General features: G+C 42.6%; 1 protein-coding gene across 1 annotated transcript in view; it reads right to left on the bottom strand.

Annotated features, from left to right (window-relative positions):
* Window positions 1-20,750, bottom strand: part of CFAP46 (cilia and flagella associated protein 46) — a 195,461-nt gene that overhangs the window by 91,600 nt on the left and 83,111 nt on the right. Inside the window, exons 24-26 of the mRNA XM_026651052.1 lie at window positions 12,306-12,487; window positions 4,077-4,208; window positions 2,414-2,579 (exon numbers count right to left, since the gene is read on the bottom strand). Coding sequence (XP_026506837.1) covers window positions 2,414-2,579; window positions 4,077-4,208; window positions 12,306-12,487 — 480 coding nt within the window. The remainder of the gene's footprint in view (window positions 1-2,413; window positions 2,580-4,076; window positions 4,209-12,305; window positions 12,488-20,750) is intronic.

The raw sequence follows: 20,750 nt of genomic DNA on the forward strand, positions 1-20,750 counted from the left end.
ATGGGCCATAGGGGGCAGAGAGGCCAGGGTCTGCCACAAGGTCTTTGTGGTCTCCGCAATAGTCTTTATTAACGGCAAGGCAATACGAGAGGATCCGGAGGGGGTGAGGATGTCAACCATCAGGTTGGCGTCCTCTACCACCTCCTCTGCCTGGATCCCCAGGTTCTGGGCCACCCATCGTAGCAGTTGTTGCAGAACCCTGTTGTCCTCCAAGGCCAGGGCTGTCTATGTCCCTGCCACGGTTTAATCTGGGGGAGGATGAGGAGGAAAGTCCTGACAGTGGGTCCTGCTCACTCCCCTCAGTGCCCAGGGGGTCACGCAGCACCCAGTACTGCTGTGCCGCCAGGTCCGTAGCTTGTGGTGCTGGCGCCGCCGGAACCGTGATCATCGATGCTGATGCCAGCGGTGCCGAGGTTGCCGACTCCGGCGGCGCTGAGGTCACCGATGCCGGTGGTGCCAAGACTGCGGCTGCCGGTGGTGCTGATATCAGAGGAGTCGGGGCCAGCACCGCAGGCGAAGGTAAGGGTGTTGGTGGCGCCACTGCCAACGGTGCCGATGGTGCTTGCGGAGGGACAAAGGACGCCGATGAGGACCTGGACCTTGATCCTTGGATTTGTCCCTGGCTCTGATGATATGCCCAGGGTGTCCAGAAGGGCCACTGAGTCGAAGGTTGCCACTGAGATGGTCACGGTGCCAGATAGGGCTGGTGGTCACGGCGGGACCTGGATCTTCTGTTCCTGGTCCTGGTCCTGTTCCTATCAGAGCGGTAGGATTCCAACTACGAGGTCTCAGAGAAGGAGGACCATGGAGGAACGGTACTCTGCGGTGCCAGCAAGCGGTGCCAAGAAACAGGGGACTGGTGCGGTTCCCCCACATGGTGGACCATGCCAGGGAGAGGCATGCTGGAGATGGGGATCAGCGCACCATCATCGCTGGTTTGCTCCTTGATGGGAACGGGGGCCGGGTGGTAACTGGCAACTTGTCTCTCCTCAGCGGGGAGGACAGTGCAGTGAGACGCATAAGGTTCTGAGCCGCCTTGAACGCCTCTGGAGTTGAGGGGAGCTGGAGCTGCCTGCCACGTCAGTCCGGAGAGCGGTGAGGGTTTGGACTCAATTGGACCCTGGGGTGGGGGCAGGAGTTGACGAGACTCTGGGAGGTGGAAGAGCCGAGGTGATGTGGCCCGAATCAGGTCTCCCTCCCGCAGGCTCCTTGAGTTTGGAGCGGGGAGAGTGACCCTTTCCGGCCTTTTCTTTTTGTGGGGCACTGGGAACTGAGATCGTTGCCTCACAGAAGACTGTCTATGGGCGAAGCGGGGACTCCTTGAGGTCCTTCCTCGGCACCAGCTCGCACACTGTTGGTGCCGGAGCACTGCGCACCAACAAGGAGGTGCTGGGCGTGTGTTCTGCTGACCCCGGGTCGGATTGTGGCCAGAGTGCTGCCTCCATTAGAAGGATCTTGAGTCTTTGATCTCGGTCCTTTAAGGTTCTAGGGCGGAACCCTTTGCAAATTCTGCACTTCTCCTTCTGGTGGCTCTCCTCAAGACACCACAGACAGGAGGAGTGTGGGTCACTCTTAGACATAAACTTTCCAGTCCTCACAGAGCTTGAACCCTGGGGACTGGGGCATACCCCGGAACCGGGGAAGTGTTGGTGGAGGGGGGGGGTCCCCAAAAGGAAACTTAAGAACTACTACTACTACTAACTAACTAACACTAGAAACTATTACAAACTATAAATATGAAGAGTGGACAATGCAATGCAAGAGCAACAGTTTGTTCCAGCTAGCCGTCACCGGTGGTAAGAAGGAACTAAGGGGGTGGAGGGTCGGCAGGGCCCTATATTTGGCACCACAAAGGCACGACTCCAGTGGGCGCCCAGGCCGACCCTACGAACGTTGCTAAGGGAAAAATCTTCTGACTGGTGTGCACGCGGCACGCACACACCTGATTGGAATGGACATGAACAAGCACTTGAAGAACCTCCGTTTACTGGAGATTTTCTCTGAATATATGTCCTGTAGATCAAGAGCAATATGGCCTACTATCACCACCAATCTGCAAGTTACTGGCTGATTTTCCCCGTATTTTCTTATATTAATATTTTCTATTAATACCATTTTGTAAGCTTCAGAAAGGGACACCTGAAAGTCGTAAATTGCAGCAAATTTTTTTTTAAGAAAACAGTTCCCGTTGAGAGGCTATTGATGAGGTAGGTCAACATGTGTGCAGATGAGAGAGAATGTAAGTGCTCATAAAAGGTGCTAGACTGATAAACTTGGAGTTTTCTCCCCTCCCGCAGGAAAGAAAATCCTGAAGTAAATATCCATAGTTTCAAAGTAAAGCAAAATTTTGCTTCAAAATCACAACCGGTCAGTAAATTCTACTAAAATGTTGCTACTTATTAGATAATCTTACCTGCTTAATTTTAGATTCTGCTTTAGTGATGTTTTTGAGAATTGTTTCTGTGGGCTCTTTAAGCTGTTCTCTGTCTTGTGGAGATCCTATAAAAGGTAAACATGCATTCCAGAAGTGTCTAGCTGCCAGTATTACCAGGGTACAGTTTCCTGTTTCACCTGCATATCTGAGGGAGAAAAGCATGATTAAACTGAGAAAAGACTGCCATTCATGCTAAACTGCATGTTGTAGTCAATGTCTGCTAAGCATAACCATGAAACCACCCAACTCAGCTCCCTTTGTGTCCTAATCAGGATTTATATATGTCCCCCTCAGATGAGGGGCTTTTGAATTAACCCACTATAGAAAGCATTTTCCATTTTGGGTAATGAATATGTTCACACTCACAAACAGCAGCAGTAAGAAATAAGTAAAAAAAATATACTTTTATATGATACCAGTAATATCTATGTGTTATATTTACTTGTAACCCATTTGAAGATTCTTTATTACTAAAACTGTTGAAATTGTACTTGGGACTCATAATAAAACTCTCTATTTTTAAACTATTGTATTTTGTCTCCCAACCATGTTAATTTCTCATTACAGTATCATTTTTTAAAAATAACCCTTAAGCTAATATGTGGTTTCACACACTATGATGAAGTACCAAAGTAATATGAGGACACAACTTCAATGTCTCTAGTTCCGTACAAGAATAGTTCTATTCTCAATATTCCATGCAATTGCTATTTTTGTGTCCTGAAGTTAATAATTCTCTCCCAGTTGTGGTACCATGCCATCTTTCTACTCAGTGGCTTAAATCCCATCATCTAGCTGTAAATGGGAATCTTCTGAAATAACAGACTGTTACCAGATGATGATGCCTAAGGCTTGCTCACTATGCTTACCAGAATGGTCATGGTGTCTGACAAAGTTATGCAATTTTAGCATTTTTTAAAACTCTGTATTTCCCTTCATATAACTTGTCACTGGATTTATTATTATAGCCAATATTTTGCAAACAATATTTCTTGCTTCCCTCTTAGAATCTCTGTCCAGCTATGCCCAATTCAGTATAGAATACTCTATTATTTATGAAGAAGTCTCATCATTTGCATTTAAAGAGGCACAGAATTGTTCGCTTTAACTGGATATCCTCTAATGATTCTGTTACACTGTTTCCTCAAACTTATCTTAGAACACACTTTCAAAAAAGAGCTGGAATATTGGCAGTCTCAGGTTAAACCTTCGGATTCTCATCTATCAAAAATTCAAATCCTATCTACTTTTGACTGCCAGTGGGACCAATTATTTTTTCCTTTTGTTTGGAAGACTGATATTTTTTTACTGTCCCCAGTACTGCTATTTCCTACAGGTATTAGATAATAGGTTCTCCCTCACTTTGGATCTGTGGCTTCACCTTCATTGATCAGTAGTGACTTTAAAGATACTATTTTGAAGCTCCAATATCCAGCTATATGGGAGACATGAGTATTCAGGATTTTTCTGAACTGGAAGATTCCACCAGATCCTTCGTTAAGTATTTCAGCCCACAACATTTTGCACTTAAGCCACTTCTTGGAAAAGAAGAATATGTTGATCTGGTTCCAAAACAGGGATTATATCAAAAATTAAAGCTGCATTAAATTATTCTGCTGCGCCCCGTCAAAATACAACATACCTTGCACTTTGAACAAAGGCTTTCGATGCTGCTAAGCGCAAATGTTTTTTTCCAGCCAAATTTTCCATTATACTCCTCCCCTGTATACAAGCAGCAGTGCTTAACATTTCTTGTCTTGCTGTGTAATCATCTCTGCATAAAGACAAATAATTCATGATGTGTTCTAAATGTATAGAGTGAGAATGCATCCATTCCCATTGACTGATGTCTACAGTCTTTGTCTTTTACAAAATGGTGGTATTACGGACTTTGTACTTAAAAACGTTTATTCAGTTTCTACTAACACGATAAACTAAATTTGAAAACCTTTTTAATAATCAGATACAACATTATGAAACTAATATGAAACAAACATTACTCTATACTTTTTATACTCTACCTTTCTGGTTCTGTAAAATAATACTGGAATCATATTAGGGATAACAACATTTACATTAATTACAGAGATAAAATATGTTAGGGTTTATCACCTTACGCACAATCAAAATCCAAGTCAAACAAAAACTTAATTCAGGATTTTTGTGATATAGTTAGCCTAAAACTTGTGTGCGTTTTTTAGAAAACAAAACAAACCAGTATGGAAAATTTGTTATCCTTCTTGTTCCTTCTGGGGCTGACCTTCCTCAACTCTAAGGCTATGTCTACACTACAACCTATGTCAGCATAACTTATGTCGCTCAGAAATATGAATAAACCACCCCCCTGAGAGACATAAACAGGGCCCTACCAAATTCATGGTCCATTTTTAGGTCAATTTCACGGTCATAGGATTTTAAAAATCATAAATTTCATGATTTCAGCTATTTAAATCTGAAATTTCATGGTGTTATAATTGTAGGGGTCCTGACCCAAAAAGGATTTGGGGGGGTGGGGAGCTTGCAAAGTTATTGTGTGTGTGGGGGGGTAATGGTACTGCTACCCTTACTTCTGAGCTGCTGCAGGCGGCGGCGCTGCCTTCAGAGCTGGGCAGCTGGAGAGTGGTGGCTGCTGGCTGGGAGCCCAGCTCTGAAGGCAGAGCCACTGCCAGCAGCACTGCAGAAGCAAGGATGGCAGAGCATGGTATTGACACCCTTACCTCTGCACTGCTGCCTGCAGAGCTGGGCCCTCAGTCAGCAGTTGCCACTCTCTGGCCACCCAGCTCTGAAGGCAGCAGCGCAGAAGTAAGGGTGGCAATACCATACCATGCCACCCTTACTTCTGTGCTGCTGCTGGCGGGATGCTGCCTTCAGAGCTGGGCACTCGACCAACAACCATCTCTGTCCGGCCGTCCAGCTCTGAAGGCAGCGCAGAAGTAAGGGTGGCAATACCATGTCCTCCCTAAAATAACCTTGTGACCCCCCTGCAACTCCCTTTTGGGTCAGGACCCCCAATTTGAGAAACGCTGGTCTCCTCCATGAAATCTGTCTAGTATAGGGTAAAAGCACACAAAAGACCAGATTTCACAGTCCGTGACGCATTTTTCTTGGCCATGAATTTGGTAGGGCCCTATATGTTACATGAACATGAATGCTTGTGTGCACAGCGATATGTCGGTGGGAGAGCTTCTCCCACCAATATAGCTTCTGCCATTCACGTAGGTGATTTTATTATGCTGACAGGAGAGCTGTCGGCTTAGAGCGTCTTCACCAGACATGCTGCAGTAGCGCAACTGCATCGATATACTGCACTGCTGCAGCACTATATGTGTAGACATGTCCTAACACTAATGCAGCTTTCTCTCTCTCTCTCTTTTATATTATATATATATAGTGACAGGGTCGGACCAGATGGCTACAGGAGAGTGATAGAAGGCAGATATATTAGCTCCAGGTTAAGCAGGTCCCTTGTCCCTGGGTAAGGTAATAGGGGCAGTTCCAGAACAATCAGGAACTTGCTGGAACCAATTAAGGCAGACAGGCTAATTAGGACACCTGGAGCCAATTAAGAAGCTGCTAGAATCAATTAAGGCAGGCTAATCAGGGCACCTGGTTTAAAAAGGACCTCACTTCAGTCAGTGAGGCGTGTGTGTGAGGAGCTGGGAGCAAGAGGCACAAAAAGCTGAGAGTGAGTAGGCGTACTGCTGGAGGACTGTGAAGTACAAGCATTACCAGACATCAAGAGGAAGGTCCTGTGGTGAGGATAAAGAAGGAGTTGGGAGGAGGCCATGGGGAAGTAGCCCAGGGAGTTGTAGCTGTCACGCAGCCGTTACAAGAGATACTGTAGAAAGTTGCAATTCACAGGGCCCTGGGCTGGAACCTGGAATAGAGGGAGCACCCAGGGAGCACCTGGGTTCCCCCCATCTGCCTCAACTCCCTATTTGAGACAAGAGGAGGTGACCTGGACTGTGGGTCCCACCAGAGGGGAAGGTCTCTGGCCTACCCCCCCCGACCCACTAGGTGGGTCAGCAGAGACTGTGGGGATTGCTCTCCTTCCTTTCCCCATGCTGGCCAGTGATGAGGTTAGCTGAGTGAACAGCAGGTTTGAGCCGCTAGCAAAAGTGGCCAAACTGAGGGCTGCCGTGAATCTCTGAGGCGAGCAAATCCGCCAATAAGCGCAGGACCCACCAAGGCAGAGAAGGAACTTTGTCAATTGTCAATACAATATATATATATTGTATGTATGTGTATATATATATACATACACACACACACACACACACACACATGCAGAACCCTATTCAGACTTGTACAGGGGCTCCAAGATTAGGACACAATCTTTAGACCTCCCACAGCAAAGTATTTCCAAGGCTGCATAATACAAAATGGGAAATGACTGCCTAGGAAGAAATACTGCAGAAAGGGATATAGGGGTCATAATGGATCACAAGCTAAATATGAGTCAACAGTATAACACCGTTGCAAAAAAAGCAAACATCATTCTGGGATGTATTAGCAGGAATGGAGTAAGCAAGACACAAGATGTAATTCTTCCGCTCTACTCTGCTCTGATTAGGCCTCAACTGGAGTATTGTGTCCAGTTCTGGGTACCACATTTCAAGAAAGATGTAGACAAATTGGAGAAAGTCCAGAAAAGAGCAACAAAAGTAATTAAGGGCTAGAAGACATGATCTATGAGGGAAGATTGAAAAAATTGTGTTTGTTTAGTCTGGAGAAGAGAAGAATGAGGGGGGGACCTGATATGTACAGCTTTCAAGTACATAAAAGGTTGTTACAAGGAGGATGGAGAAAAATTATGGTCCTTAACCTCTGAGGATAGGACAAGGAGCAATGGGCTTAAATTGCAGCAAGGGCGATTTAGGTTGGACATTAGGAAAAACTTCCTGTCAGGATAGTTAAGCACTGGAATAAATTGCCTAGGGAGATTGTGGAATCTGAATCATTGGAGATTTTTAAGAGCAGGTTAGACAAACACCTGTCAGGGATGGTCTAGGTAATACTTAGTCCTGCCATGAATGCATGGAACTGGACTATATGAGGCCTCTTCCCATCCTACGATTCTATGATTCTATAAAACACTGAAATTTGTTAGTGATAACTTTAGACTTAGGCAGCAACTTTAAACAATAGAACTATGTACAAGGCTCCAGATGACTCCACTTCTGATCTTCTCCCTGTGAATTTACTCAGGGTGGGGTGGAATGAAGGAGGTCAGTTTAAGGAAAGAAATAAATCAGGTAAAAATGTTCCATTCTGAGACATTTGGATCTCAAAGCTTTTAAGAAAAAAAGGATTTTTGCAGGGAAAATAAATTCTGTTGTATCTATATTATGCAAACTTTAAAAAACCGAACTGTATGCAAAGAAGAGAATAAAAAGAAAAAATTTCAAAGTGAACTTACTTTTACTGCATTACCGGGTCTACCTGGCCTACCACCTACCCTTTAGAGCAGGGGTAGACAACCTATGGCATGAGTGCCAAAGGCGGCACACAAGCTGATTTTCAGTGGCACTCACACTTCCCGGGGCCTGGCCACCAGTCCGGGGTGCTCTGCATTTTAATTTAATTTTAAATGAAGTTTCTTAAACATTTTAAAAACCTTATTTACTTTACATACAACAATAGTTTAGTTATATATTATAGACTTATAGAAAGAGACCTTCTAAAAACGTTAAAATGTATTACTGGCACACAAAATCTTAAATTAGAGTGAATAAATGAAGACTCGGCACACCACTTCTGAAAGGTTGCCGACCCCTGCTTTAGAGCAAAAACTATTATGCAATAATGATTATGACCACTAGAGGTTACCAGTGTTCCACAGTTGACTTTTACACTGAAAAAATGAAAACTAAAGCAAATTTAAGCCCTATTTTACCCTAATGTTGCTCTTTACCATGCAAATAATACTCATTTTTCATTTTGTGTATTTATACTGGAGAAATTATGACAAATCCTGGACTAAAGTTGTGTGTCAAAGATGAAAATATTTTATCCATTCATTGTTTTATTCAGAGAGCTGTTCTCTATGATATTCAAGAGCTCTATATATTTGAATATCTCATTTTGCTGAAAGATTTGAAAAAAAAGGTAGAAAGCCAATTTCCTAGTGAATGGCTGCAGATGATAAAGAACACATGTTTTTCCAGTTAAGATCAGCATTTAGTTATGCTCAAAATTTTCCATCCAGAATTACTTTTTTCCCTGACAGTATAAAAACAATAATATTAACTGGGCTAATTTCATCCAGGTTTGGTCAAACCACATTTCCTTTTTGGGCTGCATATATACATCACCAAGTAGTTGAAGAACCAACAAGAGGGGATGCCATTTTAGATTTGGTTTTGGTGAGTAGGGAGGACCTCATAGAAGAAATGGTTGTAGGGGACAACCTTGGTTCGAGTGATCATGAGCTAATTCAGTTCAAACTAGATGGAAGGATAAACAAAAATAGATCTGGGACTAGGGTTTTTGATTTCAAAAGGGCTAACTTTAAAGAATTAAGGAAGTTAATTAGGGAAGTGGATTGGACTGAAGAACTTGTGGATCTAAAGGCGGAAGAGGCCTGGAATTACTTCAAGTCAAAGTTGCAAAAACTATCAGAAGCCTGAATCCCAAGAAAGGGGGAAAAATTCATAGGCAGGAGTTGTAGACCAAGCTGGATGAGGAAGCATCTCAGAGAGTGATTAAGGAAAAGCAGAAAGCCTACAAGGAGTGGAAGATGGGAGGGATTAGCAAGGAAAGCTACCTTACTGAGGTCATAACATGTAGGGATAAAGTGAGAAAGGCCAAAAGCCATGTAGAGTTGGACCTTGCAAAGGGAATTAAAACCAATAGTAAAAGGTTCGATAGCCATATAAATAAGAAGAAAACAAAGAAAGAAGTGGGACCGCTAAACACTGAGGATGGAGTGGAGGTTAAGGATAATCTAGGCATGGCCCAATATCTAAACAAATACTTTGCCTCAGTCTTTAATGAGGCTAATGAGGAGCTTAGGGATAATGGTAGGATGACAAATGGGAATAAGGATATGGAGGTAGATATTGCCACGTCCGAGGTAGAAGCCAAACTCGAACAGCATAATGGGACTAAATCGGGGGGCCCAGATAATCTTCATCCAAGAATATTAAAGGAACTGGCACATGAAATTGCAAGCCCATTAGCAAGAATTTTTAATGAATCAGTAAACTCAGGGGTTGTACCGTACGACTGGAGAATTGCTAACATAGTTCCTATTTTTAAGAAAGGAAAAAAAAGTGATCCGAGTAACGATAGGCCTGTTAGTTTGACATCTGTAGTATGCAAGGTCTTCGAAAAAATTTTGAAGGAGAAAGTAGTTAAGGACATTGAGGTCAATGGTAATTGGGACAAAATACAACATGGTTTTACAAAAGGTAAATTGTGCCAAAGCAACCTGATCTCCTCCTTTGAGAAGGTAACAGATTTTTTAGACAAAGGAAACGCAGTGGATCTAATTTACCTCGATTTCAGTAAGGCATTCGATACGGTTCCACATGGGGAATTATTAGCTAAATTGGAAAAGATGGGGATCAATAGGAAAATTGAAAGGTGGATAAGGAACTGGTTAAAGGGGAGACTACAATGGGTCATACTGAAAGGTGAACTGTCAGGCTGGAAGGAGGTTACTAGTGGAGTTCCTCAGGGATTGGTTTTGGGACCAATCTTATTTAATCTTTTTATTACTGACCTTGGCACAAACAGTGGGAATGTGCTAATAAAGTTTGCGGATCACACAAAGCTGGGAGGTATTGCGAATACAGAGAAGGACCGGGATATCATACAGGAAGATCTGGATGACCTTGTAAACTGAAGTAATAGTAATAGGATGAAATTTAATAGTGAAAAGTGCAAGGTCATGCATTTAGGGATTAATAACAAGAAATTTGGTTATAAATTGGGGACACATCAGTTGGAAGTAACAGAGGAGGAGAAGGATCTCAGAGTATTGGTTGATCACAGGATGAATATGAGCTGCCAATGTGATATGGCTGTTAAAAAAGCTAATGAGGTCTTGGGATGCGTCAGGCGAGGTATTTCCAGTAAAGATAAGGAGGTGTTAGTACCGTTATACAAGGCACTGGTGAGACCTCATCTGGAATATTCTGTGCAGTTCTGGTCTCCCATGTTTAAGAAGGATGAATTCAAACTGGAACAGGTACAGAGAAGGGCTACTAGGATGATCTGAGGAATGGAAAACCTGTCTTATGAAAGGAGACTCAAAGAACTTGGCTTGTTTAGCCTAACCAAAAGGAGGCTGAGGGGAGATATGATTGCTCTTTATAAATATATCAGAGGGATAAATATCAGGGAGGGAGAGGAATTATTTAAGCTTAGTACCAATGTGGACACAAGAACAAATGGATATAAACTGGACATTAGGAAGTTTAGACTTGAAATTAGACGAAGGTTTCTAACTATTAGAGGAGTGAAGTTCTGGAACAGCCTTCCAAGGGAAGTAGTGGGGGCAAAAGAAATATCTTGCTTGATAAGTTTATGGAGGGAATGGTATGATGGGATAACCTAATTTTGGCAATTAATTGATCTTTGATTATTAGCAGGTAAATATGCCCAATGGTCTGTGATGGGATGTTAGATGGGGTGGGATCTGAGCTACTACAGAGAATTCTTTCCTGGGTGTCTGGCTGGTGAGTCTTGCCCACACGCTCAGGGTTTAACTGATCGCCATATTTGGGGTCGGGAAGGATTTTTCCTACAGGGCAAATTGGCAGAGGCCCTGGAGTTTTTTCGCCTTCCTCTGCAGCGTGGGGCACGGGTCACTTGCTGGAGGATTCTCTGCACCTTGAGGTCTTTAAACCACGATTTGAGGACTTCAATAACTCAGGCATAGGTTAGGGGTTTGTTACATGAGTGCGTGGGTGAGATTCTGTGGCCTGCGTTGTGCAGGAGGTCAGACTAGGTGATCATAATGGTCCCTTCTGCCCTTAAAGTCTATGAGAATCTGGGGATCTTCTTTTCTGGATGATAGGACCGTATCAGCAGATCCTCAACCTAGTGTGGAAGTTGCCTTAATCCCAGATATAAAGCCAGTTTTCAGACTGCAACTCTTTTCTTAACATTTTCATTGCACCTAGGTACTACAACATAAGTGATATATACAATAATCCAGGTCTCAATCATGGGCCTGCTGCATGACTGCAGAGGAGAATAAGGGAACATAAAAAGCCCATCTTATATGGGCTACCTCCATCTCCATCCCCCATGTGGGGAAAGAGTAGCTGCCACTGGGCTACTCCTCCTCCTCCCACAGAAGTGATCAGGGAATAGATGAGCAGAGATGTGGGCAGTCTTGGCACCACCTCCAAACTGCATCAATTCAGTCCATGCATCAAACCCAGTGCAGTCAGGGACACAATCCTGCATCACCAGAAGGGCTAGCACAGATTACCTTCCCCCTGGAATGAAGTGAAAGCAGGAACAAGATTGTGAATGTTAGAGGCCCCAATTTAGGGAAGCACTTAAGCACATGCTTAACTTTAAGCATATGATTCACTTCAATGGGCCTTTAGCATGTGTTTACACATTTTCCTGAACTAAGTCAAGGACTCACAATCTGCTTCCTGCATTGCCCCTTTCTCAAGCTGCATTGTAAATTTATAATCTAGCCCTCAATGCTCAAACAGTGCTGGAACTGCTAATCGCAATAAAGTGAGTAAGAGGGAAGTTTCAGCTTTTACTCTTAAATACAGTTTTTTACTCCTTAAAACAGATCCTTACCTTTAACAATTTTGATTATATTATCACAAAAATGTACCTATATTACTGAATGCTTTAAAGTTATTTTATGTTATAATTGAAAATTCTGTATACTTACATTTCATGTTTCTTCGCATCTGTATCATACAAAACTGCATCATCTAGTTGCAAGGTTCTTTGGGAACAAGTCATCACTATTTCATGGTCATGTGATGCATATGCAAAATGTGTAAGTCGTGTCAATGTCTGCAATTCCACTAATGGATCTGACCAGTTGCATTCTAAAGTCATTTTCACTAACTGCAAATAATAGCAAAAGAAATATGTTCTCTTATGCTATAATTTTGATTGTCAATCACTTTTCATACACAGTATGCAAGGATATATTAAATATTTTATATGTCACCCAACAACTTTGTAAAGACTCAAAGAAAACAACATATATAAAGGTATGATTACATAATTCTATTTCTGTCCTTCACTTCGTACTGCCCTGTACATGATATGACTTTCTCATGATCAGTGTATAAGACAAGCCCTGATTCAAATAGCAGTTTGCAGAGCCACCATCTTTTTTCATTCAAATCCTCCTGATTCACACAAATACAAATTTAAAAAAAATGTATATACAGTAATTTAAAGTTATCCTATCTTCTCTTTGTTGGTCTTTTACATCGCAAAATCTTTGGAACACAGCTCATCTATCTTTGCATCTTGTATAATATCAAACACACTGTGTTCACTGCACAAACAAAAAGTTACTAATTACAGGCAAAGAAAAATGTGGAATGTGACCTATGGAATTAGAATTGGGAAAGAAAGGTTATTTATGATGACTATAGTTCTTGAAGAACACTGTTGGCATAGATTCCCACTCTTGGCATATGCCTGCACTCCATCCATTGAGTCAGAATCTTCTAAAAAATTTGGGGCTTGGTGCTGAATGCCAAACAGAAGGACTGAGGTTTCCAACTTTATTTTTAATTCTTTCACCTATTGGAACCTCTATTAGAGCCAAATAAGAGGAATTAGATTTTAAAAATGGTGCATTCAACATTATATTCTGTTTCTGAAACTAACAGAATTATTATTTGAACCTTTAGCTGGCCTTGAGGATCTGTGGGACAATTTACTCAAAGAACTATAGTTACTGATATGTAACATTTCTGCAAACAGCAAGGATACTTATATATAGGCTTAGTTATGTCTAGATAGTAGCTAAGGGTCTTCTTAACATATAGACCATATAACCTGAATTCCCTGGTATTTGAGTAAAGCTTAGTGAAAAGACTGAGTTGGTTGGTGGATTGGTACAGGGGAAATTTAGTCAGGATTTTGGGGGGTTGCAGGGTCGTTTTAGTTTATGAAATTGTGTATGGGAACTCAGCCATCAAGACCTAGATCTCATGAACTCTGCAGAGACTTATGGCTACTAAGAATCCAATCTTTAGGGACAGTTGATACAACAAGCTATCTGCTAAAGGTTTAAATAACAATTTCATCAGATTCATAAGTGGTAAATTTCAAGTCCCGAAAAAAGATTACAAATAGGTGGGAAAATATGTGCCACTGCTTTCAAAAAATCTCTTTACAGTAGGATGTAAAATATTAAAAACCCCTGTGTGACAGATACGGCAACTGCTCAGTAATAACAACCATAATGTGATTAAATTTAACATCCCTGTATGGGAAAAAATGCCTAAGAAACCCACCACAATAGCATTTAACTTCAAAAACAAGGATGCTAGTTAAAAGTAAATTAAAGGGAACAGTCAGAACAGTTAAATGCCTGCAAACTGCATAAACACTATTCTAAAACCACCTTAATAAAGACTCAAACTAAATGTATACCTGTAGCGAGGTGATCACTCCGCTCCGGCCCTGGAAGGGGACAAGCAGCCCTGGGGAGGGCTGCAGTGGTAAAAGCAGCTCTGGAGAGGGCTGCAGCTCTGAAAGCTGGGCTGATTGGGAAAGCAGCCACAGCTATAGCTGGCTTAATAAGGGCCCAGCTGGCCTTTATAAGAGGGCAGTGGGCCAGAAGCAAGAGTCTCCCTCTAGCTGAGGAGGGAGATGGACCCCAGGGCTGGGGAAAGGCCAGAGGAGCTGGGGAGCTCCGAGCCAGCAACTCCCCAGGCTGCAGGGCCTTGTACAAGGCCCCTGGAGGTACTGGGTTGCAGAGAAAGGCAACAAGTCCAAAACCCCCTTGCCTGTGATGATTGGCTTATACTGCAGTCTGCCCCAGGGAGCGGGGGCTAGTTGGTGACTGGCAGTAGCCTACGACTGAGGCGAGGTGGGGATAGGGGGTGGGGGTTCCCCGGGGAGGGGAGACCCTAAGAGTGAGGGGTTACTGCCAGGGGCAAGCACCCTGGGGTTGCAAGGGGCACCAAGTCCTGGGAGGGACACGGGGGCCAAGCTGCGGCAGGACACCAGCCTGCAGAGGGTGCTCCAACGGCTGGAAAAGAGCTAATTCCCAGACGACCAGCTGGAGGCGCCGCAGGGGTGAGTCACTGTACCGCTACAATAACCCAAACTAAAAACAAAACAGTGAAGACCAGAAAATGCCACTATGGTTAAAAACAGAGTGAAACAGGTGGTTAGAGGCAAAAAAGCTTCCTTTAAAAATCTGAAGTCAAATAAGGAAAATAAAAGTAAGTATAAACTCTGGCAAGTCAAGTGTAAAAGTATAATAAGGCAGGTGCAGAAAAATATTTGAAGAGCAACAGGCTATGGACACAAAAACTAATAGCAAAGATTGTTTTAAGTACAACAGTCAGTGGGCCACTGGATGATCGAGGTGCTAAAAGAGCACTCAAGGAAGACCAGGCCATGACAGAGAAGATAAAGCAATTCTTTGCATCAGTCTTCACTGCAGAGGATATGGAGGAGATACCACTACCACGTCATTCCTTTTAGGTGACAAATCTGAGGAACTGTTCCAGACTGAGATGTAGAGGAGGTTTTGGAAAAACATGATAAATTAAAGAGCAATAAGTTACCAGGACAAGACGATATTCACCAAAGAGTTCTGAACTCTACTAACAGTACTACCTGGGTTAAATCGCTTAAATCAGCCACTGTACCAAATGACAGGAGGGTACCTAATGTAATGTCAATTTTTTTTAAAAAGCCACACAATTACAGGCCGGTAAGCCTAACTTCAGTACCAGGCAAACTGGATGAAACTATAGTAAAGAACAAAATTATCAGACACACATAAACATGATATGTTGGGATAGATTCAATTCTCTGAGGGAGTCAACAAGCGTGTGGACAGGGGTGATCCAGTTGATATAGTGTTTGTGGACTTTCAGAAAGCCTTTGACAAGGTCCCTCACCAAAGGCTCTTAAGCAAACTAAACAGTCATGGGATAAGAGGGAAGGTCCTCTGATGGATCAGTAACTGGTTAAAAGACAGGAAACAAAGAGTAGGAATAAATGGTCAGTTTTCACAATGGAGAGTGGTAAACATAAGGGTCTCCCAAAGTTTTGTACTGGAACTTGTGTTGTTCAACATGTTCATAAAATGATCTGGAAAAAGGGCTGAATAGTGAGGTGGCAAAATTTGCAAATGATGCAAAATTCCTCAAGATAGTTAAGTCCTAAGATGAGTGCAAAGATTCACAAAGGAATCTCACCCAGCTGGGTGACTGTGAGACAAAATGACAAATGTAATTCAGTGCTGATAAGTGCAAAGCAATGCACATTGAAAAATGTAATCCAAACTACACATACAAAACTATAGGGTCTAAATTATCTGTTACCATTCAAAGAGATCGTGGAGTCATCATGGATAGTTCCCTGAATACATCCGCTCAATGTGCAGCAGCAGTCAAAAAAGCTAATAGTTAGGAACCATTAGGAAAGAGATAGATAAGACAGAAAATATCAGAAAGACACTCTATAAATCCATGGTACACCCACCCTATGAATACTGCATACAATTCTGGTTGCCTCATCTCAAAATAGATATATTAGAATTGGAAGAGGTACAGAGAACGGTAACAGGAATGATTAGGGATATGGAACACCTTCCATACAAGGAGAGAGGAAAAAAAAGATTGAGACTGTTCAGCTTAGAAAAGAGACAACTAAGAGGGGATATGATTGAGGTCTATAAAATCATGAATGGTGTGGAGAAAGTGAATAGAAAAGTGTTATTTATCCCTTTCCATAACACAAGCACTATGGGTCACCAATGAAATTAATAGGCAGCTGGTTTAAAACAAACAAAAGGAAGTACTTCTTCATACAACAGTCAACTTCTGGAACTCACTGCCAAGGAATCTTGCGAAAGCCAAAAAAAAAAAAAAGTTAAAAAAATTAGGTAAATTCATGGAGAATATCTCCATAAACAGCTATTAGCCAAGATGGCCAGGGACACAACCTCATGTTCCAGGTGTCCTTAAACTTACAACTGCCAAAAGCTGGGACTAGAAAACAGGTGATGGATCACTCAACATTGTCCTGTTCTGTTCATTACCTCTGAAACGTCTGGCAATGGCCACTGTCAGAAGACAGGATACTGGGCTAAATGGACCATTGGACTGACACAGTATGGCCGTTCTTATGTTCTTAATTTCTCATGGTATCCTTAAAAGACCTTATTGTACTAAGTTTATATATTATTGTGGGCTGTGATCATGTGTAACCTCTCTGGGGGCAGATGTGAGATTTGGGAATTCAAATGACTACACTGAAAATGTGCTAGACATGTATGGACTTTGGGACAATAAGTGTTAATTGGATTTCCTGGGCAATCCCTACGGCAAGGATAATGCAAATTCCCCAACTCTCGTTATGCAAAAACCAAGACTTTTGAAGCTATGCCCTGAGAAGACGGTTTGTCTGCCAATTACCTGTTACACAAGACCACGATTAAAGGCCCAAGCTGTATATAAAAAATGGCTGATCTGCCCAGTCTGGGTTCTGGTTCTAAGATGGATATGTACTCGTAACCACAAGAAAACCCACTTGTGGCTTTTGAAAGCCGAGCATGAGGTTGGAATTGAGGGTGACCTCTGGTAAGCTTTTTAGCATGCATGTAGTTTTTTTATTGTTTTAATGCAGGCCTGCACAACTCGTAAAGCGGCGAGGGCCATATTACTCCAAAGAAAACAGCTGAGGGCCGAAACCCCCCGGCCCCGCGGAAACACCCCCCCCCAGCACCGCCCAGCCCCGCGGAAACAAACCCTCCTTCCCCAGCACCGCCCCGCCGAAACAGCTAAGGTTTGGGGGGGAGGGTGTGGGATACTTTATTAAGAATTTTTCAATTAAATCAAACAATTTTTTAAATTATTTTAATTTTTTTTATTAATCATGGAAAAATTAAAAACATCTGTTCCGTTGAAAGAAAACATTTGTACTTTTCATAATTACCTTGCAAATTTAATGAGAAATATTACATCTCTTTTCGGCAACAAGTTTGTCGCATTTGGGGGTCATATTTGAAGTGGATATTTTCATAATGTCTTCCAAATGGTCATCAGTCAGAGAAGAACGTTGCTTGTTTTTATTCATGTTCATGATGGAAAAATGTTTGTTCACATATGTAAGTGCGTCCAAAAATGCTGAACGTTTCCAGTGCAACTTCATTGTCCAGACTTTTGTAGAAGTCCCGCAAGCTGCTTTCTCTGTGCTTATTTCGGTAAACTGCTGAACACTGAAGTTCAATAACCTCCAACTGCAAATCTAGTGGCACTTCCTCTGGATCCACAGAAAAGGGATCTTCAATCAGCTTCAACTGGACGTCTTCTTCTTTAGACAAAGTAAGTCTTCTGTCAAATTCTTCAATCAAAAGAATGATGTGCTTTGCGTATTTTTCTCCTAACTCGGCGTGTTTGTGCTGAGGGATACGCTGTGCACAAGTGGGAAAGTGACACATTTCACCTTTTGACAGCTGACTTCTGAAAAGTTTCAATTTCATTTTGAAAGCTTTCACTGCTGCACACATTTGAAATATAAGTTGATTTTTTCCCTGAAGTTGAATGTTGAGATCATTCAGGTGTGCTGTAATATCACAAAAGAAAAAGAGATCTTGATTCCAGGACTCATTTTCAAGCTCTGGGAATTTTATTGGCCCATTTTCTAGGAATTTTGCTACCTCCTCTTTCAAAGCAACAAAACGCTGGAGCACTCTTCCTCGACTCAACCACCTCACTTCTGTATGGTAGATTAAGTCATTGCACTCGGTGTCTACCCCTTCAAGAAAGGCTCGAAATGTCCTATGTTTTAGTCCTCTAGAACGGATGTAGTTTACAATGGAAACTACCACTGACATTACATGCTCAAATTTTAAGACTTTGCTACACAAAACCTGCTGATGCATAATGCAGTGATGTTTGGTTATTTCTCTCCCGATAAATTCTTCAAGAAGAGTAACTGCTCCAACATTTTTTGGCACATAGCTGGAGCACCATCAGTACAAATGGCCACCAAGTTTGTGAAATCTAATCCCGACTTATCATTCGTGCACTTTATCACTTCACTGGAGATTTCTTTTCCGGTTGTGCGACCCGTCATGGAGCACATGCCAGCAAGTTCTTCAGTAATTTCAAAGTTTTTATCAATACCTCTAATAAAAATAAGAAGTTGGGCGGTGTCTTTTAAATCGGTGCTTTCATCCATAGCTAGGGAGTAAAAGCAGAATTCACTGACTCTCTGCTTTAACTGATCACTTAAATTGGTAGAAATGTCAGCTATTCTTCTCCGTACAGTCATGCGTGATAGACTGACATTCTCAAATATTCCCCTCTTTTCTGGACATAACTCAGATACAGCAATCAACATACACTTTTTTAATAACTCGCCTTCTGTCAAGCATTTCCCAGCAGCAGCAATTTCCTTAGAAATTTTAAAGCTTACTTTAGTAACTGTATCGTTCTCAGTGCTCACTTTCTTGAAAATTTGCTGTTCTCTACTAAGGTTTTTCGCTAAACTGGCTGCTTTAATTATTTTTTCATTTGGGCTCAATTTGGCGAGATTGGGATGCTTAGTTTCAAAGTGCCACCGAAGGTGGTATTCTTTCGGAACGGCTAACGTTTCGCGACACACGAGGCACAGTATTTTGTCTTTGGAAATAGTATATAAGTATTTATTCGTCCATTCAGTGTTGAAAACTCTGTGCTCTGATTCTATTTTTCTCTTTTCCTTTTCACTCATGGTATCCATTATGAAGCTCAAGATTTTGTTGAATAAATTCACACACAAGGGAAACACTCACAGTAACACACAAAGAGAAGAGATATCCCACGGCGCATGGCACACTAGCAAGGCACTGACGGTGTGTGGAAGCCTGTAGGTCCAGGGGTCACTATATCACTGCACACAGCAGTCAATCAATGCAGTTGTAGATAAATCTCTGCATTATGCATTTTTGTATAACTTTTATATGACTTTGTATTGAACCTTGGTACTATGTTATAGCGGGCTCCTAAAATAGTATAATTAAGGTAAAAGAAAAATTTCTTCTGTGCAAATTTTTGAAGCAGAGTTCAAATTTGTGTGCCATGAGGCAAATGCGCCCAAGTGAGTAAAATGCTTATACATTTAAAAAGTTTTAATTTGCAATTTGTGTCAATTTATATGGGTTTTCAGATAGACATCATAAGTAAAAAAAAGAAAAACAAAAGTTTGTGTTTTAAATTGAAAATTTTCCTAAAAAATATCAATAAATGATTATCAGCCAAGAATAAGATATGTAATTACAAATGCATTTTAATTTCCTTATTGGTCGAAATGTCAAAGACGGCTAAACTAACCTTACTGTTTTTCCCTGCGATCTTTTTCATTTGCCCATTCAATATAAACTCTGTCCAGATCTATCAGTCCTCCACCCAGCTGGTAACTCTTAATACACATCAGCACCCCACATAGAACCCCCCACTCGCTAGTTTCCCAATACACACAGATTTCTCCTCCCTCCCTCCCAGTGCCCTTCCCCACAGCCCCACCACCACAACTAAACAATGCCCCACACAGACCCCCAGTGCCCTGACACACACAGATCTCCCTCACTGCCCAGCACCCCCCAACAGGCCCCCACTGCCTAGCACCCCAAAACACACAAACCTCCCCCACTGCCCAGCACCCTCCACACCCTCACAGCCCAGCACCCCCCGCACATCTCCCAGACACTCACTCCACCACACCCTTCCCCCTTCCCTGGCCGCACTCACCAGCCCTGCTGGGAGGTCTCTGGCTCCTAGGGTGAGAGCGGCAAGGGGAGTCTCCAGTGGTGAGCGGGAGCCGGTTCGCACCGGTTTGCGGGAACCAGTTGTTAAATTTAGAAGCCCTTTTAGAACCAGTTGTCCTGCGCGGGACAACCGGTTCTAAAAGGGCTTCTAAATTTAACAACCGGTAAGTTGAAGTGACCAGGACCGTAGCTGGGGGGGAGCAGAGGGAGCGGCTGCTCCCCCTGAGCACATTATCCAAAAGTGGCGCCTTAGGAGCCGACCCCATGGGTGCTCCAGCTCTCCGCCCCGCTCCCCGGCCCCAGCTCACCTCCGCTCCGCCTCCGCACACTCTGCCCCGCTTCTCCCCCTCCCCCCCCGCTTCCCGCGAATCA

Source organism: Terrapene carolina, unplaced genomic scaffold (assembly GCF_002925995.2).
Source record: "Terrapene carolina triunguis isolate 2854851 unplaced genomic scaffold, T_m_triunguis-2.0 Scaffold95, whole genome shotgun sequence".
Classification (NCBI taxonomy): domain Eukaryota; kingdom Metazoa; phylum Chordata; order Testudines; family Emydidae; genus Terrapene; species Terrapene triunguis.